This window comes from Natrix helvetica (assembly GCF_964273705.1).
Source record: "Natrix helvetica genome assembly, chromosome: 1".
In the NCBI taxonomy this organism is placed as follows: domain Eukaryota; kingdom Metazoa; phylum Chordata; class Lepidosauria; order Squamata; family Natricidae; genus Natrix; species Natrix helvetica.
This window is the reverse complement of record NC_138548.1, coordinates 106281715-106307691: the sequence shown is the minus strand read 5'-3', so window position 1 is coordinate 106307691 and position 25977 is coordinate 106281715. Positions and strand designations below refer to the sequence as shown.

At 38.3% G+C, this 25977-nt stretch overlaps 1 protein-coding gene across 18 annotated transcripts in view; it reads left to right on the top strand.

The window, feature by feature from the left end:
• SOX6 (SRY-box transcription factor 6) overlaps positions 1-25977 on the top strand; it is a 489348-nt gene that overhangs the window by 304462 nt on the left and 158909 nt on the right. For all 18 annotated transcript variants that reach the window (XM_081937703.1, XM_081937696.1, XM_081937695.1 and 15 more), the window contains 2 exons: positions 19241-19413; positions 24314-24382. In XM_081937703.1, the coding sequence (XP_081793829.1) occupies positions 19241-19413; positions 24314-24382 (242 nt within the window). The remainder of the gene's footprint in view (positions 1-19240; positions 19414-24313; positions 24383-25977) is intronic.

The following is a 25977-nucleotide window of genomic DNA, read 5'->3' as shown; positions in this document are numbered from 1 at the left end:
CCCCTAACCCTTTAGAAAAAAAAACCTCCAGGGTTGTTCAAACTTGACAGCTTTAAGACTTGTGGACTTCAACTCCCAGAATTCCTACTCCAGTCATATTGGCTCAGGAACTCTGGCATTGAAGTGTGCAAGTCTTACAGCTGTCAAGTTACAAGACCCTCGCACCCCTAACCCTTTAGAAAAAAACCCAAGGGGTGTTCAAATTGACAGCTTTAAGACTTGTGGATTTCAACTTCCAGAATTTCTTTTCTCGCTCTTCATCTTGATGATGTGCGGACGGGCGGGGGGAGGGAACTGGAACCGGTTCTAAACGGCACTGTAAATTTGTGGAACCTCTTCTATAGAAGATGTTAGAACTGGCAGGAACCCACCCCTGCTATAGGTAGTCCTTGACCTACCATTCCTATAGTGACCATTCAAAATTACAACGGTACTGAAAAAGGTAACTTATGGCCATTTTTCACAGTTGTGACTCTTGCCCATGATCACATGATCAAAATTTGGGCACTTGGCAACTGGCATTTATTTACAAAGGTTACAGCAACCCAAAGTCATCACCTTTTGTGATCACCTTTCGTGTGACAAGCAAAGTCAATGGGGAAGCCAGAATCACATGAACTGTGTTAGTAACTTAACTGAAGTCACTTAACAACTGTCTTGCTCAGCAACAGAAATTTGGGGCTTAATTGTGTTTGTAAGTCACAGACTATCTGAATGTAGCTTTGCAAGCAAAATTTCTGAATCATTTTGCGATTCAGCTGCCAAATGAAAAAAAAAAAGAACCCAAAATATGTAGGCCCATCAAAGTGCATATGATACATACAAATACAATATGATATGTACATGCAACACTGGCACAAATCATAATTGTACATTCTGCCTGTGATCTTTTGAAGTAGAGATATTGATATGTAAGTCTGGGATTTTCTGCATGCTCCATAATGGAGTTAAAGCTCCTTCTCAAATGTGGTAAATGCAAATCCATGGTCATAAATTCTGTGGTTTCAGTAAAAGATGCAGTCTTATCTCCTCTGTCTTATCTCCAAAATTTCTGGGTGGTCCTGTACGTATTCTTAAATTTGCTTGATAGAAAGGCAAGAAGATTTCAAGGTGTGTATTATAAATTATCTCTAGTCTTTTCCCTGCTCATATTGTGGTGTTGGGGGTTACTGTTCAGTTGCTGGTTATATTTGTAAATAACCAAGTAAGCAATAAGGTACTGTGCTGAGATATTGTGGTTGGAGACCAAGATCTATTTCATTGTGACTTCACATAAATGGCTTGAATTCTGATCAGTTAGGGAAAGAAAGGCATTAACAAAAAAACAAAACAAATTTCAAACATTGCTGCTTAGCAGCTGCTTAGAAACATCTGGTTAAACATATTTATGCATGTGGTTGAAGATATAATTAGACAAGAACCTTGTAAGAACATGGGTGGAACTATGGTTTGGAAAATGCAGGCCAATTCTTTTATGTGCCAGCTTATCGTGATGTTGGAATCTTCAGTACATGGTTGAGAAGCTTGGTCTCTTCTCTTGCAACATGACCTTCAAAGTACAAAGAGCTTGTGGTTAGTTGGGGGGTGCATTTTTTCAGGCAGCTAGAACCACTTCATGTTCTTATAGAATTCAACTTTGGAGAAGGCGGACAGCAGTTTAAGAGCATTTGACTATGTAACATGATGATTGCGGTTAGAGATGTTTCACGTGCAACTTTTTATTTTGCTTTGCCTGTCTTGGCTGAATATAAAACTCACAGAGATTGGTTACAGAAATGGTAATGCGAGTGCTCTCTTTTTTGGGTTGTTATTATCTGTTTTTATTCTAGTTAAGCTGGAAAATTCTGGCTTCCTATAACAAGCTCTCTTAATATTAGAGATGATTTTACAGTAGATTCAAAGGGGTTGTATTAGATACATGTTCTAACTACAGTGGTTTCCACCAAGGTCCTTTGTTCCGGCAGGAATAGAAGTTTAATCCTATTGGTCGAAGGGTCTGACAGCTCCCTATAAAAGGGCTGCTGTCAGACTCAACCTTCGCTGGATTGTTCTCACTTGTTGTACTTAATAAAGAGCTGTTGTTACCGTTAGGCCTGTGTGTGCCTATCTATTACCCAATCTAACACTGGCGATGAAGGTGGGATTGGAAGGCAACTAGGTGAACCAAAAAGAGCGTAGCAATCCAGCAAGTACATCCAGCTCAGCGTGGCTTCGAGCAGCCATTTTTTAGCGGCAGATTCCAAAATGCCCTCAGAACACAAAATGGCCATGCACACCATTATGACCCAGTCATAATTATGATCCATATGACCCAGTCACTGAGCACTGGGATTTGTACATGCCACAATTTGACTGCTTCCTCGAGGCAAACAACCTCATGGGCCTTTCTGAAGGCTGCAAGAAGAACATGTTCCTCGGATACTGTGGCCGGGAAGTGTTTGAGATGGTGAAAGACCTCTCTGAGCCGACACCGCTGCAATCAGTCACCTGGTCCATGCTCCAGCGAATGCTGAGGACCCATTATGCTCCCAAGGTGTCCAACCAGGTTCGCCGGCATGAGTTTAACCAGAAAGAGGGCGAGTCGACTAATGAGTACGTTGTGGTGCTTTGCAAGGCCGCAGCATACTGCGAATTCTGAGACCTAGACGAGCTGATTCTGGACCGCATAATTTGCCGCGTGTGGGACATTACCTTACAGAGGAAGTTACTCGCTAAATTTAACCTCACTCTGCAGATCGCCTTGGACAAGGCCAGGGTGTCCGAATCAGCCGTCAAATCTATCGAGACTCTGCAGCGCCAAAGTGTTCCACAAGACACGCAAAAGAGTACACGCGTACATCGCGAGGCTGCAGAGCCTGAGAGCTCAGAAGGCGAGGAAGATGACAGCTGCCGCATGCACAGTTGCCGCGCCAAGCCGGTGCGTAAATTCAAATCATGTCTCCTGCCTTGCACTAGCTGTGGAGGAGACCATGCCAGATCGGCTTGCCATTTCCACGACGCAACCTGCCAGTGTTGTGAGCGAAAGGGGCACATCGCCAAGGTGTGCCGGAGCGAATTCCCTGCCACTGCCTGGCAGCCTAGAAGCACACCAAACTGCCAACAGAGGCCCAACCAAGACCTGGCAGAAGCCACCACGGCACTCACAGGGTGACAATAGAGTCACCCACCACACATCAATCGGCCAAGTCCACACCAGGCGGCCGAAAAAGTTGAAGGTCACAGTACTCATCAAGGACTCTCCATGTGAGATGGAGATCGACACCGGGTCATCACTGACCGTCATGCCATGGTCTACCCTAAAGCAGGCTATCCCTAAAGAAGCAGCATCTTTGCACCCCTGACATCTGCCTACGTGATAACCAGGGAAACTGGGTCCCCATCGTGGGCCAAGGCACCTTCCAGGTGAAGTTGAAACAGTTCAGCGGGAAACTTCCAGTGACAGTGGTCAGTGGCAACCTGCAGAGCCTCCTAGGCTAGATTGGTTCCAAGCCCTGGGCCTAGAAGTGACCAGTAGCAATGCCTTGAAAGACGACGGCACTGAAGCCATCTTTAAGGAGCTCATACTGGTCTGGGTATGTGGGGACTCCAATTTCCTTTAGTTTGGACCCCAACATAGCTCCAATAAGGCTAAAACCCAGGAGAGTACCTTTTGCCCAAAATTGACAGGAAAATTGACAAGCTCGTAGGCCAGAGAATCCTAGAGCTGGTCAATCACGCATGCTGGGAGACCCCTATAGTGACATCTGTCAAATATGACGGGCCTGTCCGCATCTGCGCGGACTACAAGTACACAATAAATAAAGCGCTACAACAAAGCGCCTACCCTGTACCCATTGTACAGCACCTACTTCATTCACTAGGCCCCGGAAACTTTTCACAAAATTGGACATGGTACAGGCATATCAACAATTGCCTCTAGATGGCACTACGGCAGAGGCCCAAACCATTGTGATGCACAGGGGTGCATTCAAATGTCACCGCCTGCAATTCGACATTAGTATCGCCCCTGGACAGTTCCAAAGCGTCATGGAACAGCTTTTGCAGGGGATTCCAGGAGTTGTCCCCTATTACATCTTGGTATCGGCTGCAAATGAGGCGCAACTTTTGAAACGTGCACGAACAGTTTTGGCTCAAATTAGAGACAAAGGACTCCATCTCAAAAAGAGAAATACCAAATTAATGTGCCAAGGGTTGAATTCCTAGGGTACCTAATAGATGGTTCTGGGATTCACCCACCACACAAAAAATTAAAGCTATTCAGGACGCCCCCACATCTCGCAATCAAACTGAGATGCAGGCGTTCCTCTGGCTCCTTAATTTCTACAGGGTCTTTCTCAAACAGAAAGCCACTGTTGCTGAGCCCTTACACCATCTCCTGGCTAAGAACGCGAAGTGGTCTTGGGGCAGAGCCGAGGCTGCGCATTTGCCATGGTAAAATGACTTCTGTCGGCAGACTCCTTTCTAATACAATACAGTCAGACCCTGATGTTGGTGATGACCTGCGATGCTTCTCCGTTCGCCGTCGGCACCATCCTCAGCCACAGCATGCTCAACGGAACCGAAGCTCCTATTGCATTTTACTCCAGGACCTTGTCCGCCGCAGAGCAGAACTACAGCCAGCTGGACCGTGAGGCTTTGGCTGCAGTGGCCAGAGTAAAGAGGCTCCATGAGTATCTATATGGCGGCGACTTCTTACTGGTTACAGACCACAAGCCATTGTTGGGCTTACTGGCTGGGGACTGACCTACCCCAGTGTCATTATCACCTTGCATGACCAGGTGGACCGTCTTCTTAGCTGCCTACTCCTACCACCTCATCCACCGACCAGGTTCCACATTGGGGCAGGCTGACACATTAAGCCACTGCCTGCTGCTGGAACTTCTCGCTGACCCTACCTCCGAGACGCCAGCCCTCCTCATTGACTGCCTTGAGACTGGGCCTGTCTCGTCCAGTGATGTTGCCCGTCACACTGCAAAGGACTCCACCATCAAGCAAATTATGAACTGGGTGTAGAGTGGGTGGCCCAAGGGGCCTGTTGGGGCTGATTTCAAAATGTATTTTGCCAAACGCGATGAGTTATTGGTTGTAAAGGGCTGTTTACTGTGGGGGGACTGGGTCGTTGTTCCACCCAAAATGCGCATTGCAGTATTAGAGGCTTTACATGTAGGGCATCCTGGAATTGTCAGGATGAACTCTTTGGCTAGGAGTTACATGTGGTGGCCTAACATGGATAGGGAGATCAAAGAATGGGTGGCTACCTGCACACCGTGCCAGTACCAGCTCCCCCAGAGGCACCTGCTAAGGAATGGGTGCGACCTCAAGCACCATGGTCTAGGGTGCACATTGACTTTGCTGGCCCAGTTTACGGCCAGACATTTCTCATAGTTGTGGACGCCTACTCGAAATGGTTAGAGGTAGTCCTGATGACCTCCACTATGGCAGAAGCTGTCATCAAGATGCTACGGAGACTTTTCTCCATGCACGGCCTGCCCGACATCTTGGTCTCTGACAATGGGCCTCAATTCACGGCCATGCAATTTGAGACCTTCCTAGCAGCTCAGGGAATCAGGCACACCCTGGTTGTGCCATTCCATCTGGCCTCCAATGGTTAGGCGGAGAGAATGGTGAGATCCGCAAAAGAGGCCCTTTCTAGGATGGACCCGGTAGATTGGCAAACACGGGTTGACCACTATTTGCTAATTCAGCACATCACACCCAGTACCACTAAGGGAGAAGCCCCTCTGAGCTTCTCATGGGTCGCTGACTAAGGTTCTACATAGACCAGCTACACCCCAATTATTCTGCCTAAGTTCCGAGAGAACCGGCTCTAGAAGCTCCAGCCGCGGCATGTGAAGGTTTCCAGGAGATTCCACCAAGCGGAGCTGCGGAGCACACAGGTCCGTCTGACCTGTCCAAGGAAACCCCTCCTACTGAACTGTGCAGGTCAGGCAGAGCTACCCAAAAGCCCGCCTACCTGCATGACTACATAACAAGCAGGATTATTTCATCCAAGAGGGGAGGGGTGTTAGATACTTGTTCTAACTACAGTGGTTTCCACCAAGGTCCTCTGTTTAATCCTATTGGTCAAAGGGAGTGACAGCTCCCTATAAAATGGCTGCTGTCAGTCTCAACCGTTGCTGGATTGTTCTCACTTGTTGTACTTAATAAAGAGCTGTTGTTACCGTTAGGCCTGTGTGTGCCTATCTATTACCCAATCTAACAGGTTGCCTTGCTTATTTAACAATTTCTGTCAGTGAAATAAATACTCTTGCCCTTTTCCATCTTGGTTTATGTCCTGGATCTCTTCTGTGGAGCTTTTGGGGTATATTTGCCCTGTGTTTGTGGTTGGTATGCATGAGGGGTCAGAGTGAAGAAAGTGTGAATATACAAGTAGTTTGTGTAATTTTCAGGTATAGCAAATTCATTCTTGGATCCTATCTTTTTGCTCCATGAGCTGGAAATGAATTGAATGGTAAAACATTTTGTTTGTGAAGCTAGTAGTTGATTTTAAGGAACCTTGCAATTGCAAACACAATAAAGGAGTCTCAGAGAAACCTCTCCGTGAAGAGCATTTCTGCAGCTGGAGTGTCATTTCCAAAAATATCTATCTTCTGTAGTCTGTCATCTCGCCTCAGATCGTCAGAACATCTGAAAGAGATCCTTTTTCCGTTTAAGATCTTAATGTTTGGTAAGACACTATGGAACCAAGTGATCTTTCAACTATGTTAGCCTTTAGCTCTGAAAAGCTTTGAAGATCAAAGGCAGCACTTTGAATTATGTTTCAAAATTGCCTGGAAGCCAATGCAATGGGCCCAACACAGGTAGAAAATGGTAATTCAGTCTAATCCAGCTAGCCTCACTGAGTAAAAGTTCCAGTTTGCTACTGTATATCTCAAGCAGGTACAGCCGTATACCTCATATGTTCCTTTTTTAAACATAATCCAGGATCACAATACACATTATTTTAAATTAATAATTAAGAGCATGTTCTTTTGATTTATGAATAAAAAGCAAATTGATGGGATACAATTTGATATCAAGAGATTGACATGAAATTAAAAGATTGTAGAAACTGAAGCCAGACTATCTTTATTTATGTGTATTATATATAGATACTGTAGATATATGTATTTATTTTCAGTCTAGGGTATTATATCCTTTAAATGTTTGAGATATTCATAATAACTTAGTTCGCTAGTATTTCAGTGTATGTTAAGTATTGGCATATTTGTTTTGTTACTGGCTCATTCAGTTTGTGCTAATAAAAAAAGTTGTCATCAATTGAAAATAAAGTTTGAAATAAACATATACATTAGTTTTTATCTTGCAACATTTTAAAGTCTGATAACAGGAAATTATGTAAAGAACAATAATTGCTTTCCCTCCTAAAAGACATAGCACACATGGATTTATTTGTGAATTTTTATTCATTTATCTATTAAACCACATATGCCACACATCTCACCAGTAAAACACTTCCGGATGATAGAATCATCCGTATATTTGATATTCTATATAAAATGTTCTCTTCTTGTCTAGAAGAATACAACAAAATTAAATTGTTTCAGATAAATCTTATTAAGATTTAAAACTTATTTTAGAAAATTTTAGATGGCTTACGCAAATGTTTTCTCTTGGCATTAAATATTATTTCTATATTATTTGTAACAGAAACAATGATTTTTTTTCAGAGGCAAGCATGTGCTTGTATGATAGGAAAAATGTTCAAATAAATTAAATTAGCAAATTAAAATTGCACTTAAAACACGTACAAATAGAAATATCAAATAGGACCCATATTTATAATTCAGATGTTTCTAAGAGGATAATAACTGATGATGGGTAAAGCGTGAAGTGCCTTACTTAGCAAGGAGCTTTAAAACTGTGAAAAGCAAGCTTTTCTTTAAGGAAATATATAGCATGAGTGGTCCTGGAAAGAAAAATGTGAGAAGCTACATCCAAAGTGCACATGCATTTCTTCTTTGTATAGCAAATAATACAACTATGTAGAATTCCTTTTGAACCAGGCCCATGAAGATATCAGATTCATTCTTTGGTTAACCAGCCTCTATGGCAGACAGCTAGCAAAACAGAATAATGTAACTATTCTATAAAATATGTAGAACTTTTGGTTCTTATTTTTTTGAATCTTTGCACTAAGCCACTGCTGAGTTTTAAAAAAAAGCTGTTGAAAGTTCTAGTAAGAGTGAAGCCTACACGGTGGTGAAATGCATCCCACAATAAAATAGTGATAGACTGCTAGTATTATTATGTGCATTTCTTGTTCACCTAAAAGCAGTAATTGTCAAGTTCTAGCATGAAAAAGGGTAAGAAAGAAACTAAAAAAGAATCAATATATTGCTGTGAATTATATCATATACCAAAGGGTATTCGTAGTCAGAGATCGATTGATTGATCGATCGATCAAAATAGAGCTGGAAGTGTTCTTGGAGGTCTTCTAGTCTAATCCCCTGCTCAAGCAGAAGACCCTATACCATTTCAGACAGATGACTGTCCAGTCTCTTCTTAAAAATCTGCAGTGATTAAGCACCCATAACTTCTGACGACAAGCTGTTCCACTGTTGTTTTCACTGTTAGGAAGTTTCTCCTTAATTCCAAGTTGCTTTTCTCCTTGATTAGTTTCCATCCATTGTTTCTTGTCCTGCCCTCTGGTGCTTAAAATCCTAAATTAAAAACTGAGATTAATATGAAAATTACCAGATAAAGATAAAGGTTCCCCTCGCACATATGTTCTAGGGGGCAGTACTCATTTCTGTTTCAAAGCCGAAGAACCAGCACTGTCCAAAGACATCTCCTTGGTCATGTGGCCGGCATGACTAAATGCTGAAGGTGCACGAAACGCTGTTACCTTGCCACCAAATGTGGTTCCTATTTTTCTACTTGCATTTTTACATGCTTTAAAACCGCTGGGTTGGCAGAAGCTGGGACAAGTAACAGGAGCTCACTCTGTTATGCATCACTAGGGATTTGAACTGCCAAAGTGCAAAAATCTGGCTATGGTCACTTATTGAAAGACAATGCAATGGTACGTGGGAAAGAGATCTACCAAGGAAACAGTCAGATAAGAGTCAGCATAGTCTGCAACTGGATAGTGGATGAGGTAAGAGACTCAAAGACAATCTCCCTAGTTTCTTAGGCTGTAAAGGAGAAAGGGAGGGAAGATTGTAGTTTCAGACTGGCAAGAGACTGTCAATATAACTTTATAATAAAGTAGAATGAGCTCATCTGACTCTGATTTCTACCTGATTTACCCCACAAGGCCAACATCAATCTTGCAAGTTTCATACTCTTTTCCAAAGAGAAGAATTTGGATGTTGGATATGTTTGCCACTTTGAGTTATTTGTAAAAATAATAAAGGAGGATACAAATGAAGAGACTGCAAAAGGAGCTATAAATGTGGTTGATATTAGGATTGTTGTAATCAGACAGAAGGATAAGTAGGAATAATGGATGGAAGCTGAACAAGGAGAGATTCAACCTAGAAGTAAGGGGGAATTTTCTGACAGTCAGAGTAATCAACCAATGGAACAGCTTGCCTTCAGAAGTTGTGGGAGCTTCATCACTGGAGGCTTTCAAGATGAGATTGGACTGCCATTTGTCAGAAATGGTGTAGGGTCTCCTGCTTGCCCGTGTGTGTGTGTTGGACTAGATGACATACAAAGTCCCTTCCAACTCTGTTAATCTTTTAAAAAACTGCAGGTAGCCTATTTAACTATGTTAAGACCAGTGAGACTTTTGCCATATTCATTGGGATACTGATTTTTAGATTCTATAACTAACAAGTTTAAAATAGGTATAGTTCATTACAAGTGGTCTTTGGCATATGACCACAATTGGGACCAGAATTTTGGTCACTAAGTGATGTAGTGGTTAAGTAAGTCATCATACCAGCACTCTTGTCACATTGATGGATGAGTTCTCTAGTTTCCATTTGAATAAAGGAGAAATATGATCTAATTGCTCAAATGGCAGTGAAGATGTTTAAGAGGTTTTTATGGATGTTTTAGATAGACAAAGCCTTTGAAAATTAATATGCCTAAAAGTCTATGCACCAATATTATCAAATATTGAACAGTCACTCTAAACTTCACATACATGGACTGAATGATGTAAAGTGAATATTTCAAAGTATTCTTGTGGCACAAGAAAAAAAAATCTAGACTGCATAGCCACTCTAAGTAATCCTTTCTGAATTGGTTTTTATTGCTGTTGTTGACTCAGTGTTGACTCCTGGTGATTGTTCCTGGATAAATTCCTGCAATTTTCTTGGCAAGATTTCAGAGGTGGTTTGCCATTGCCTCCTTTTTGGGCTGACAAACAGCAACTAGCCCAAGGCCAGCTAACTGGCTTTGTGCTTAAAGCAGGACTAGAATTCATATTTTATGTCTTTCAAGGTATCTAACTGTGTGTCTTGCAAAGAGTGATTGCAGGTTTTTTAACTGCTCAATATCATACAGTTGCAAGAGTGCAACAATTATTTGCATGTTCCTTCCTCTGAGGAAACTTTAGAAGAGTCCAGATATCTGGTACAGCCAGATATCTTACTTGATAAGGTTCCATTTCAGTATTTGCAGATCCAACTCATGCTTCAAAGAATTGTTACCTAAAACAGACGTAACTTAAACACAAGCCTTCTGTCTCCCACCTTCACAGAATTTTAACCATCTGCAGATGTGGTGTGTGTAGAATTGCCCTAATCACAGTCAACATCTCAACAGTGCCTCTTGTGGAAGATATTTTCATGGACAGGTCCATGAAGTTTTGTGGGAAGTGTTTTTCCATTCCCTTCTTTCTAAGGTTCAAAGGAGTGACAGGTCTAAAAGCAACTAGATAGCTTTGTGACTTTAAAGCAGGACTAGAACTCAGAGTGTCCTGGTTTCTAGCCAAATGTCTTTAATTGCTTGACCAAATTGGTTCTGGAAACTCCTCAAGGTTTCAAGAGAGAAAATTTGGCATTCTCTTTTTTACACCATTATAATCAACTACCCAGAGGATAACATTTTTTTGCCCAATTGAACAAACACAGAATTTTTAGAAACATATAGATAACCGACGACTTACACACCTGGAACCTGTTGGAAATTACTTCATTTTATGGAACAGCAGCTTGCGTGTATAGTATAGTGAAATGTCAAAAGCTACCCAACCCACTGCATTCTGGACCAGATGTAGCTTCCAAATGCTCTTGAAGAAGAATCCCATTACAATAATCCAAACAAGAGGTTACTAAGATGTGAGTCTATTGCATGTGGTGTGTACATCCAGTTCTTTGCAATGAGTTATCAGGTATTTATGTTGCAAAATAAAAGCCTGTGGCTTGCCAATTTCTTTCCTTTTTTCCTGGCCCATGCTAGCCACGCCCATGCCCGGTTTAGGGAAGGGGGGAAAAGTCCCGATATGTCACATGACCCTGCTGTGACGATGTGAGTGTGACATCCCTGGTGTAGTCTCCTTTTTGTTCAGAAGAAAAGGCCAACCTATAATTGAAAAGAGTCAAAAGACAACAGAGATTACTCACATGTAAATAATGATCACGAAATAATGAACAAAACAAGAATGATAATCATTTGTAATTCTCTCCTCCAAATTTTCTTTACTGACTTGGAGTCTGGAAATGTTTTAAATTAGCATATTTCTTTGATTTGGGTGGAGTCTGTGCATTCAATGAATGACTCACTCTAAACTAAAGCATGTTTGCAAATTATGCTATGAACAATTGCAGTATTTAGATTATTTATATTGACAAAGAACTACACAGTAGTGTATGGAAGACTCAACAATTGCTAACCAATCATGGAATACTGTAAAAAGGTACTCCAGTTATCCAGCTGACAGGCTTTGGTCTTTCTCTTTCGTAGCTGATATACTGAAAAAGTCATTGAGAACTTAGTCATATTGGTTTAGCTGCTTTAACTGAAGACTGATAAGATAATAGAAGTCTTTTGTGGTTGAAGGCCGAAGTCTTTATCTTTATGATACATTTGGGGGTTCTTCAGAGTAGAAAGCTTTTGAAACTGCTGTTGAAGTTAAAACTTAAATTAGATGCCTGGGTATAGAAAGAGGCGGCTTTTAAGGACAAGCAAACACCACAAAGTGACTTTTATCTCAGAAGTTCTTTTATTCAATTGTTACATTCTCTTTTTTAGACCCCTTTTAGTTTATTTTTGTTTTCTTTGTTGTCCTGTTTTTCTGGCATTTGAAAAGTGACCTAATAAAACAGGGTAAATGTTAAATGGCTGTCTATAGTCTGTGAAGTAGAAATATCACCATCTATCTGATGTTTGCTGCATTCTCTTCTATAAGAGTTTAATAAAATTATTTCTTGGGACATCTAAAATTAAACACTCTTTCTTTTATACTGAGCATTCTATTTAAGCTTTTGGACACAAACACACACACACACACACACACACACACATTGTATTAAATAATAATTTACAAATGTAGTGCTCCACCTTTGATTACTTTTAATGTTCCAATTTAATGAGATGTACTTATACAATATATCCTAATCTTTTTTCCCCAATTCAGATAATAGATTTTTGTTTATTTTGGAGTATGGAAAAAACATGAAGTGCTAGATAGATTTTATGTTTCATTTTAAAATAACAGGCTAAATATTCTATTTAAAACAATGTTAATTGGTTGGACTTTGTCATCTAAAGAAATAAGAAATGCTATTTGTAATAATATGATACCTCTAATATAATAGCTTTTTGATTCTCTAAACCTATATCAGTGAAATAACTATACTAATCTTATATATCTCATGCTTTCACTCATCCCATTTATTATTTTCAGTGAATTTTAGGTGTCAACCCATTTTCACTATGACTCACTTTGTTATACAGAAACTCCTTAGGGTAAGAATCCCCCAGTTTAAGAACAACCCCTAGCTAAAACTGGAGCTTATTTTAGCAAAATTCAAATTAAACACACAATAATTCAAGTTAAATGCACAATAGTTCATTACACAATCCTACATTTGCAATATTATATAGGTTTTTTTAAAAAATTGGATTTATATGCTGCCCTTCTCCCAAAGGACTCAGGGCAGCGTACAACATTAAAAAACACACATCCCGAAAAGTTAAAAAGAAATTAAATATATATCCAAAAAAACAAATCGAATTTATAGAACAATACATTTAAAAAATGAATTAAAATTAACAGGCCAGGCCGGCTTGCTGGAAAAGCCAATTTTTTAGGACGCGTCGGAAGGACCGGAGGTCAGGGATTATGCGAAGCTCCGGGGGCAGCTCATTCCAGAGGGAAGGCGCTCCCACAGAGAAGGCTCTCCCCCTGGAGTAATACTATAGTATTACTATAGTAATACTGTTCTGGTTTATATACAAATTTGACTTACAGGGAGACATTAGAAACAGAACCTATTTTTAAACTGGGGACTACTGTGTCCAAATAGCATAATATGCAACATTATTGAAATCAGCTTTTATTAATCTTTCAAATGGCTTTTTAAAAAACACTGTGCATTCAGATATTTGTATCTTAAGTTTGACTCTGAATGATTATTTGGCTTTTGCATAAAACAAATTTATTAAACAAATTTATAACACAGTTCTGAATCTACCTGTTCTTCCTTCTGCATAAGTCCTTGTGTACTCACAATTGCTCTGGATAGATAGAAGGTTAATGTGAATAAAGGGGAAGTTCCATTAAGTATACAGATTTATTCATGTGGTTTGATTCTGTTTCTTGTAATGGATCGCCTAGCTAAAGTGCTAAAATGCTATTCACTTTTTAAAAAGAAATTGTCTCATTAGCAGTGGAAACTGTAGGAGCAAAGAGGGAAACGTTCTGCTTATATACCTTCTTGCTTAAATAAATATTTTACTTTCAGTTTGTTGATTTATATACGTCTTCCAAAGCAATGGAAATATACAGTAATAATAAACCAAAGAGCTAGTAGTGTAAGGATCTTATTTTTTTTAAGAATCATCAAATGATGACAGCAGTTAATGTACTACTGTTGGTCTGTTAGAGGAAAGTGTCATCTTTAGAATTAAAATAAAAGGTTTCTGCACGTGATATTGATCTTCTCGGTGAGACATAAAAGTTTTGAATATAGTGGTTAAAGAGTCAATGAATCAAATTCAGTAAATTTGAAGTTGCTGGAATAAAAGGTCTCTTGAAAAAAAAATATGTCAAATTTAAAGGTCCTTCCTAACTGAAGACCATTTTGCAACAGAGCCAAAGGTTAATAAAATCAGTAGTGAATGTGGCAATTTTACAGATAAGCTATTCACAACAAATGTAGTTACTTGAATAAAAAGCTAATTCAGTCCTAAAATGCCACATGCAAGGAGCTGTGAATAGCTGCTTTTAGGTGCTTTCGGGAGGAGAATAAAATACAGAATTACAGCACTCTTCTTTCCCAGTGTCCCTGGCTGCCTGTAAATTGCTCTGAATGGGACTGTGGGCTGACAGGCTCTATTAAGACAAACTGTCTTTCTCATCGGAGAGATAAAATAAATCAGGTGTTTAGTCAAATTAAAATACTTCAGCTGGAGCAGGCCCTGGGGAGCACTGATCCACCTGACAAATCTGAGAGAAACTCAAGACAGATGTGATCTGGGGATAAGGAGGAACCCATTGGAAATCTGGAGGTGGGGGAGGGTGACATGGTTCTCCCCATATCTTTAGAGTTAGCAGGCAGATCCAGTTTAAAGTCAGAAAATGTGCATGTGTCATGGGTAATATATTATGGAAGCCGGTATTTTTATTTGATGAGAACCATGGTAAGGATCGTCTTTACTTCACAGCAACTTTGGCCTGCAAATTCTTCATTATTTTAAAAATAGATAATAGAGATGTTCTTTTCAACTTGGCAGAAAAGCTTATTTATTGATAATTTATTAAGAGTATCATAGCACGTGAGTAGCAAAGATGATGGTGTGTGTGATTAAACAAGAAACCAATCATAGCAGCTAATTTCTTTGTTTGTTTTTTAATTTGCATTTGTACCACTGCAAATACATTAGTGGGAAGGGTGGCTAGGGAGTTAATTAATTATTGCCATCCCTCTCCCCTTCCCTGTTTTCTCACTTGAATAGGAAAATATATGGAAGCCTGAGAAACCTGTATCAGTTTTCCTAAAGCCTCTTGGCTTCATATATGAAAAAGGAAAGCAGGGTTAGATTACAGCTGGCTTTTCAGTAGCAACTCTGTACAAGTGCCCTTGATGTATACAGTGCAAGGCAATTGTGCAGCAGACAAAGTCAACTTTAATCCATGAATGTTATAAATGGTTTTCTAAGGTTTCATATTCCTACTGGGATACTTATGGCATTTCTGAGTTGACCACAATAACTCTAGAGATTGAGGCTTTAAGACAAAATAAGAAATAAGACTCTTAAAACTTCTTCTAGGTTAGATGGAAGCCTGATTTGCAGCTTTAGTACCTGATGTCAGCTTTCTTGCTATAAATGGAAGTACAATTTGTCCCAATGGAACAAGGTTTACACTATGCTGCAGCTAAAATTGACCATTTCCAATCAACATTAAGGGACATGGTGGCTCAGTGGCTAAGACGCTGAACTTGTCAATCAGAAAGTCAAGCAATTTGGTGGTTCGAATCCCTAGCACCGTGTAATGGAGTGAGCTCCCGTTACTTGTCCCAGCTTCTGCCATCCTAGCAGTTTGAAAGCACGTAAAAATGCAAGTAGGAAAATAGGGACCATCTTTGGTGGGAAGGTAACAGCATTCCACGCCTTCGACATTTAGTCAGGCCACATGACCATAGAGACATCTTCTTTGACTTTGAAATGGAGATGAGTACCGCCCCCTAGAGTCAGGAACAACTAGCACATATATGCGAGGGGAACGTTTACCTAATCAACTTTATCTTAGTGCACAGGCTGAAAAGTTGGTCAGGTGGGATGCACAATATTCTATCCTGGCCTTATATTTTGCTGTATAACTAGTGCAAATTGAAATTATATTTAAATGATTCCCTTGGGTATCCATGCGAGTTTAAATTTACCTATCCCCCATCTCTTAATCCATGGTGCTGCCACCAATTGGCATTCCATGAAAGTCAAAATGGTTTCATCTAAGATGGTGTTAAAGCAATTCATATTAAACCTATTATAAAATGATTAGGTATGTAAAATACTTAATCTGGGATTTGGACATGCAAAGCCTAACTTCTGCTTGGGGCATAGTGTATTTTTAGCTAGTATAAACGTGATTTGAAGATATGTGTGTCTTCTTGTTTATCGTGTTTTCATTTTTCATTTTTTAATAGGATGCATAGATAAAACCATTCTATATGCTTAATACTTTTATGAAATAGGATGATTAATGGTTTGCTCTAACCATTAATGAGCTCTGGCTGAGCTGTATTAATACCTTGCACCATTTTAAGGACCATAGTAAGCTATAATACATTGCATCCTCAGAATGAATTGAATTCTGCTATTTCAGACATTTGGTAGATACTCAGGATGCATCCAATATGTAGTGAGTGACTCAGTTTTAGTATCCTATTAATAGAAGGAACATATTTATTAGAAAAGGAAAAATAATGAAATACTGGAGCAGACTAAAATGTTAGCTGTTAACGTTACCTGGTACTTACTATTCAATCTTTACAATGTATTTTTTGGGAAAAGTTGTGGAATGCATATTTTATTCTTGATATCTAAAATTGGATTTGAAACTGTTCATGAATATTCTTTTTGTATCAATGTTTAAAACTTTGATTGCGTACCATTTTTTCTAAGTATACAATGTGGAAAGATGAAATGAGATATGTGTGAAAGTAGAATTCTGCTTTTCTGGTCTAAAGGAGGAGACTTTCCACAGAAGATATGTTAGCTGGCTTTGATTTTTTCTAGGTGCAATTGCTAATCCTTTCCTTTTAATACTTCATTAGTTGTTCAATTTAGTTTCTGAACTTCACTTTAATTTCAATCCTGAAAGCGTAACATTGCTATTAGCACTTGTACTTATGTACACTATAACTTTTGTGTCTTCTTTTTTTGTACAGAATATGCTAAACAATCTTATGGCTTTTCATGTGTGGCAAGCACTTATTTTGTTCTAGTTTATAGAAGATAAAAAGAAAAAAACTCTTTGAAACTAAGTTGTTAAACTGCTGATGTTTTAAAAATATGTCTATCCAAAAGTTCTGAAATGATTATCCCCCCTCCAAATACTAACTAGGATTGTCCTAGTTAGTTTTTGCTGCTTCTTGTTGGAGCTGAAACTTGATAACTAAATTAAAAGCTGACAGATGCTGGGCTATCATAACAACATACCGATAGAGTCTAAAACTACCACTGGAAAGTTACTACCGTACAGATGTCTATGTAAGCTTTGAAAGCATTATTAGCTTGAGATACAGCTTTTCTCATTCTTAGTGCTTCAGAGATTCTTGTAGGTATTTTCAATATATCCATGAAAATTTACATCAAAATTGTTTTCTGAAAGCTACGACAAAAGGGTACATAATCTTAGAAAAATAATGCAATTGCTGATACAGGGAATTTTTTCCGTTTGATATAAAATAGATTGAAATTATTGGAAGATATAAGGTAAAAATATGCTGTCAAAATATTGCTAAGTAGTAATTATCTAATGTATTAACAAGTGAAAGTTATGAGAACGGGGGGAGTACCATTTCCTACATAATGTAGCTGTCAAAATTTGTAACTTTACCCATTACCCTTTTCCCTTAAAATTCTGTAAAACTAATAAAAAAAAATTGTTTTTTTTAAAAAAGGGTACATAATCTGATCATTCTGATATTAAATCACAATTTAATAAATAAACTATGGATAATTCTAGATAGAAGAAACAGGTTAATGCAAATGATTTCCAGCTAATCCTTTCTACACCTGGCATAGGTGTTCATGGCCCACATCAATAAAGCCATGTTGAGTTTTTCTGGGCTGAATTGCTATGGCCTAGGTTTTGTTTTTGTTCTGACATCAAACGAAAACTAGACGATGGCCATTCAGCCTGAAAGCTCAGCAGTGCTTCAATTGCCTACTAATTTTAATTCATTATAATTGTGCTATGTGTAGTTCTCTTTCAACAGGTATATGTTTAAGGAATGTGCAGGTTTATGTCTCCAAGTGGGACCAGAATTTACATTGCTAAGCAAGGAAGTTATTAAGTGAGTTGTCCCTAGTTTTACCAACCTTTATTTGCCACAGTTCTTAAGCGAATCACTGCAGTTGTTAATAGAATCACGCCATTAAGCAATCACACCATTAAGCAAATTGGGCTAACTTTGCTAGTCAGAAATCATCTGGGAAAGTGTCCCTTTTTTCAAGAGGCAACTGGACATTCTGGTTTTTCTTTGAAGATGTTTTGCTTCTTCAGCTTTAGCTCTGAAGAAGCTTCTTGGACAAGAAGCAAAATGTCTTCAAAGAAAAACCAGTGAAAGCCCAGTTGCCTCTTGAAAAAGCACCTTTGGGACAACCATGACCTGGATGACTGAGACTCTCCATAGACATCTGGGAAGGTGGCAGATGATCACATGGCCTGGGATGCTGTTGTAAAAATACAAGCCAGTTGCCAAATGCCCCCAAAATAAATCACTTAACTGTGGTTATGCTGTGATGCTTGTAAGTGTGAGGACTGGTTGTAAATCACTTTTTCCAGTGTTATTGTAACTTCCATGATTTTTAAAAAAATCGTTGTAAATTGAGGACTACCTGTATAAACTAGGTTCAGTTTAGATAGTTGGCTTCAATCCTAATGAAGGTTTATGTTAGAGATATCGCATATATCTTCGCATGACCTATGGATCAATGTATTCATTTCCTGTGAGTGCTGGAAATCTTAAAAAATAGTAGTCCAGAATATATATATATTTTTTAGTAAACAGGGTGGTTTTACATTTTGTTTATTTAAAAGTATTTAATTGGGGAGGATGACATTGTATTACTGTTTTTTTGTGAACGGAAGTAATTCATTAAAGAGCCATTACACTTAAGTGGAAGAGAAAAAAGGAACGTACCAGTGCAAATTACCTAGTTAATTTTACCTCTTTGTCAGATGGGAGAAATTATCTGTTTTCTCTTACCAGATGATAGTGAAAGATTCCTACCTCTGAAAAAACGCAGTAGCAGAATATATTAATATATATCCTAATAAAATATTTAAAATATTTAGGGTAGAAATAGTTTTGTCCTTTGACTGTTTATTTGTCTGTTATTTATGCCTCATCTTTTGTTTCTCTTTTAGGTACCCCTGAAAGCTTAGCGGAAAAAGAACGACAGCTCTCTGCCATGATTACCCAGCTCATCAGTTTACGGGAGCAGCTTCTAGCTGCCCACGACGAGCAGAAAAAGCTGGCAGCATCACAAATTGAAAAACAGCGGCAACAAATGGATCTCGCTCGCCAACAGCAAGAACAGGTAAGTGACAAAATATCAACATCTAAAAACATCAGGGGAAAAAAAATTACTAGACCTTATCTTGCACTCAGTCCTAATTTGAGAGAGAGAGGGAGAGAGAGGTGGGCCTATAGATTTAGAATCGAACTATAGATTTGTTAATCTAAAGTTAGATTCACAGTCTAAGACAGGTGGAAACTTAATCATTCAAGTTCTATTCAAGGACCTAAGAATTATTAAAGTAGCATCTAAGGACATAGTTAGCTCCAAGCAGGTTGGAATTTATTTTGGTAAAATTAGGGTATTCAGGTCCAATAAATTCAATATTCATTTTGTAAAATTAGGGTATCCAAGTTCAATAAATTCAATATTATTAAGTGTCAAGGAAGTCCTTTACAATATCGTTTCAAGGGCTCAAATCATGATTGTTATAATCATGGGTTTCTTTTTCCATAAACGTTCAGCTTTGAGCTGCAAATCCCAATAATACTTTGTAATTTTCCAATTGTTTTATCTCAGTCCTGGAATAGTCACTTGGAATAGCAAAATCACAAATGAAGAATATGTGTGTCAGGATAATGTTGCAGGACCCAATCTGGGTCAGTCACCCGGGATCAGAGATTTAGTTTTCTGAGCTTTTGGACTTGTGTGGGAGCCCATCCTCAGGGAACTTCTCCCTACCAGAATGCATCAGTAGAGAGAAGTTATCTGAGGAAGGGCTCCAGCAGGAGTCTAAAAGTTTGGAAGATTAAACCCCTGGTCCTTGTGACTAACCCAGATTGGATCCTGCACACTTTCTTCTTTTCAATAACTCTTATATCAGCCATGTTATTAACAAAAGGTGCCTGTTTGTTTGGATCTTAAAGTCCCATAAGATCCTAACCCACTCATTTCCCAAACTTTCTCAACTTCATGGTTCCAATCAGTGGTGGGTTCCGGATCCTGTTTCAACTGGTACAGTGCAATGGGGCCTGGCATCCTCCACATGAATGCGCGCAGTGAGCGCATGCGTCCTCACCTCCTGTGATGCTCCACGAAGCCTCCGTGATTCTCCAGCTGCTCAGCGGAGCGTCACGCAGGCGCCGTATGCTTGGTGCGTGGGGGCAGGAGCCCCAAAGAGCTCAAGTACAGGGAAGGAAGGGGGGCGGGTGGGTGGGCCGTCCAGAGCACTGTACCAGAACGGTATACAGTGCTCCCAGCAGGCACCAGTACGCCCGTACTGGGGTGTACCGGTCGTAACCCACCACTGGTTCCAATGTTTTTTACTACATTCATATCCAAACCTCTGGCAATTTCCAAAGAATAATTCTGGCAAATCAGTCATGATGCAGCTTGTAGCCCATTTGTGAAATTTTGCTGCAGTCACTGATCAAATGGTCAGTTGTTTCATCCTTTTCACTACAAAGGCAACATTTGAAGTTGCTTGTTACATGTTGAATTATTGCCTTCATGCAATTAGTTTGCAAAGTGTGTTGCTAAAACAGAACCTTCAGGGTTTTTTTCTTCTTAACACTCCTGTTCTTAACTAACTCCATATAGGTTTTGTATTGTTACTATGTAGATTCTTGTTAGCCACCCCATTTCTACTTTCTAAATCTTAGAAATTTACCAGACTCTCCCACAGATGTGAATGATGTGTTATTAATATGGGTTATGCTGCTTTAACACACACACACACAAACACGCACAAGTTTCAAAATACAAATTATAATCAGCCATGAAAGAATGTCTTGTTGAACCTAATAGGAGTGATGGTTAATAGTTTATTAGAATTACATTTTTCCCTTTCCTAAGAGTTGAGTAAATGGTCCCACAGACTTTCATTAATTTGTGTCTGATAGAAGTAGATTACTCCTCTAGATTCCAATATTTTTAAAAAATAAATGGTTACCATGCTATAAGACTGTGTTTTCTACTTGTTCATAAGATAATTATTAAATAATTTAATTATATTTGACAATTATATTAAATAATTGTTAAAATAATTGGTAAATTATTTGATCATTTGAAGTTCAAAAAAAATTGAAACATACAAGAGGCATCTACATAATCATTAGAAATTTTGTGTAAAAAAAAATGAACAACAAGACACACCATGAGTTCCTTGGGCATTCATTTTAAATTAATGTGCACTTTTTAGGAACCTGACTTTAAACCAGAATTATCGTTTCAGTTAAATATGTTTTATAGAGTATATACCACAAAGTATGCTCTGTTGATTTTAATGAGTTGTGACGTCTGGTATTTTATGTGCTTGAATATTTGCCCACATGTGAGGAATACGGGCTCGTCCCTAATGGAAAATAACATAAAGGAATACTGTAAAAAATCAGAAGTTAGAATGTCATTTAGCCATCCAGAGATGACACAGTAATTAACTATTGACACTTGTGAATAAGCTAGCACAAATTAATCTTGACACATTTGCAGACGAGTGATATCTTACAGTGAACACTTTGTAATTATATTTCAAAATGAAAATTAAATGACACTTAAAACTAGGTTGTCATGCTCAATGAAGCGAGCATGTAGCTCAACCAATTCGCAAATAAAATTCAGGAGTTGAGCCACATGGTGCTCCTCTGCCATCTTTGATGGTGTCAAGCCATGTACATTGAGATTGCACTGTCGTAATTGCTGTGTAGCGGGGTGGATTTCTTCATTTCTCTCTTTCTCCTTAATCACAAACACCATCAATATTAGATGCTGTGTGACTACTTCACTGGCTTCCGTAAGGATATGAATATTCATTTGCTCATATATTGTACTGATAACTGCTGTGAATGGTGTATGGATATTTAAACTCTTAATAAAATCAGCTCCCAAGATTTATAAAGTTTTGGTCATAGCCTGGATACAAACTTTTAATATGATGCTTATCTTTTTTCATCTAGCCCTGTCCCATTATGTCCTTAAAAAATACTTGCAATAACAAGATGCCACAATGAGAGTAAATATCTTAAAATATTAAAAATATGATAAAAGGCAATATGCTAAAATATGGCATCAAGCCCTGAAAATCCTAAAATTCCCAAAGAACCTGATGATGTACAGCTCTGGAAGAGGGAATCTTATAACTCCAAGACAATTGGAGAAACTTTGAACTTATTTTAAACGTTTGGAAAAAATAATTCTATAGCTTCAGATTCAAGTGTGTGATTCCATTTCTGTGTATTTTACTAATATCAAATAAAGCCCTATAATTAGAAAAGAGGCTTGTTAATGACAAAAATAGTAGGTTAGCCCATTCTTCCATATGTGGAAAGTTCTTTTTAACCAGCCTTAGGGACAAAAAGGCAACCCTCTTTTGGTCTACAGAGGCTACAGAATTCAGTGCAATCTGAATATATAAATCTTATCTAACATCCTTCTTTTTCAGTTTCCTGTGCTGTGTCTTTGGTAGAATCCCAGAAATATATACTGAAAAAGAACATCAGATGTATTGTATTGGGCATTATCCTTGCCCATTATACAGTACATCCCATATCTTAAATGACTTATCTCACATGAGTTGTTATGGAAAAAAATTGAAGAAGTGATGCTTTGTCTGCCATCTTGAGGTTCTGAAGGAAAATCAGGATTAAAATAAATCTACTAATAAATAAAATAAAGTAGACGAGGATACATTGCATTGTGTATCCTCTACTATTATATTTGCTGATTATTTTCCCCTTGTGACATTAGGATTTCTTGCTATCCCCAACCTGAAAGTAATTTAAATTCAATAAATGTATTCTCTTAAATAGTAATGCAACTGAAACATAGTAAGATAGCTTTAAAACAGTTTCTTTATTTCAGTGTATATAACTCTGAACAGCCAACAGATATAGTCACATATCTAAAACTCCGTGAGAAACCATGATACAATGCCAAACATATAATTCAAAGCAAATACAGTAGCTGAGAGTAAAAAGCAACGTAATACAATAAAACATTATTGTAAAACATAAAAAAGTGATAACACAATGAAGTCAAACAACAGCAATCATAATTATGGATATTGTGTTTGTATTATAGGGGCAATACGCTTCTCTATTCAAAATATACCAAGCATAGGATAGGAAGTGAAAGTAATGCTAAAAATAAAGCTGAAAGAGAAATAAAACTTTGCCGAAGTAAAAAATACATATATAGTTTCTGGTTTCAGGAGAAGGTTTTTCCAACAGTGAAGTTGTAATTAAATGATGTATACAGGTATATACACTTCTGTGATATACTGTAAATATGATTCAAAAATCTGCTTTGGATAGAGAGTTCCAAAGAGTTCATCATGACTGAGTTGCAACTACTTCACACAACTCATTTCCAAGAATGTAATAGTTTGTGGGAATGACCTTGGGAGATCAGGGAATAGATGCTGCCTAGAAAACAGTCAGATAAGAGATGGCACAGCCCACAGCTGCACAATGGGTGGAAAAGAGGCTCAGAAGGAACCCGTTGTGCGTCAAAGTTCTCAGAATCTAAAGGAGATGGAGGGAGATTTGTATTTTCAGACTTGCAAGATTCTGTTAATGTAGCCTTACATTAAAGTAAAATTAGTTCATCTGGTTGTGTTTCCTATCTGGTACACCTTGGAAGGCTGACAAAGAATGAGATGGCTTAAAATGGGGCTGCCCCTGCTGACCTGAAAGAGAAGGCCCTTTGTCTAAATTGCTCCTGATTAAAGTGGCCATTACCTGATGGACAGTTTAAAAATGTAAATTAATCAATAAAATGCACGATGACTATGTTTTAAAGGTTGGTATAATAAGTAATATCTTTGAAATGTTCTTGGGGTGTTGTAGTTAACTCACGGAAGAGTAAGATTCAGTGTAGCAAAGCCTGCACATTTTAGAATTTATCAAAAGGGCTTAGTTCTCTCTGAATAATATTGAATTTCAATATCTCTATTTTAATTTAATGGAAACTTTATTTCCAACAGATTGCAAGACAACAGCAGCAACTTCTGCAGCAGCAACACAAAATCAATCTCCTGCAGCAGCAAATCCAGGTCAGTATGTTTTATTGCTCTCTGCTTATTATTCTTAAATTCTGTTTAGAGGGAGGGGAAGCTTTAAAATAAAATTGCTTCTATTCTACTAACCTAGCAAAGCTTCCAAGGGTCTGCTATTTTTTCTTTTTAAAAAGGTGAAAAATATTTTGGTGGAAGTTATATCGTCTAATAAACAGCTTTTGTTTGAAGGATATCCATACATTTTAAATTTGACCATTTAATGCTAAGGTAAACAGATAGTTTAACATATGCTCCAGAGGAAAAATAGGGATTCAGTTGTTGTTTATGGATCACTTTATTATAATGAAGACTTAACAGCTTTCCATTGATAGAGTTATTACAGAAATCATTTATAGCTCTTGGTGTATAGGTATACAGTAAGTGTTGAGGGCAGCAGCATTTTTGTAGGTGGCAGGTGCCATAAGCACCAATTCCAGTTTTAATTTTGTATGGAGGAAGAAATAACATTCATTATAATCCCTTCTTGAATGTATCCGAAGATAAACGATATAAAAGGTAATGCCATTTTAGTGAATAACTGTTGTGGTTATTGCTTTTTCTTTTGTAAATGTGTCACATCATGCCTATTGAAAGTTACCACTACCAACAAACCTTTTAAAATAACAACAACAACAACAACAATCTTTAATCTTTAATCTTTAATCTTTAATGCTTCTAGACCGCCCCCTCTCCCAAAAGGGACTCGGGGCGGTGTACAGTCCGTGCAGAATATGACAAAATACAATACAAAATTAAAATTAAATGTACAGTTGGCATGGAGGAGGTTAACAAAAACTATTGCATATGATTATGCACTATGAGTGAAGATGTTGGAATGGGAAGCTCTTTGGCCTGATTCCACAGAATTATTTTTATGTTTTTGTGTAAAAAGTTCCAGTCTAAATTTTGTATTTGTTTTTATGACTGAGAATCGCTTCTCTACTCTAAAATGGTACAATCCTGGAAAGATGGATGCTCGTGCAGTTTCTGAATAACTTGTTCAGTTCTAACACCTGCTTTATTATGGGAGGATGAATGGATTCTTCTTGTTCAGACGGATTTTTTTGTAGTCGAAGAATTTGCTGAACTGAGAGTAAAAAAAAATTGTCTACAATTTGCATAGTTAGTTGGATACTGTTGCTGGCATCATAATATGCCTACTGGTAGTCATTCTAAAGCAAAGAACAATTTACTTCCAATGGCCACTATGTTACAGAAAGTTATAAATAGGTAATTTTGTCTTCTTTTTGGAGCCCAAAATGTCCATTGCTAAGCAAGACAGTTGTCAAGTGAGTTTTGACTCATTTTACAACCTCCCTTGGCACAGTTGTTAAACGAATCATTGCAGTTGCTTAGTAACACAGTTGTTAAATTAATCGGCCTTCCCCATTGACCTTGTTTGTCAGAAGGTTGCAAAAGGCGATCACATGACCCTGGGATACCTCAACCATCATAAATATATGTCAGTCGTCAAGCATCCAAATTTTGATCACATGATCATGGGGATACTGCAGTGGTTGTAGGTGTGAAAAATGGTCGTAAGCTACTTTCTTCAGTGCCATTGTAATTTTGAACAGTCATTAAGTAAATAA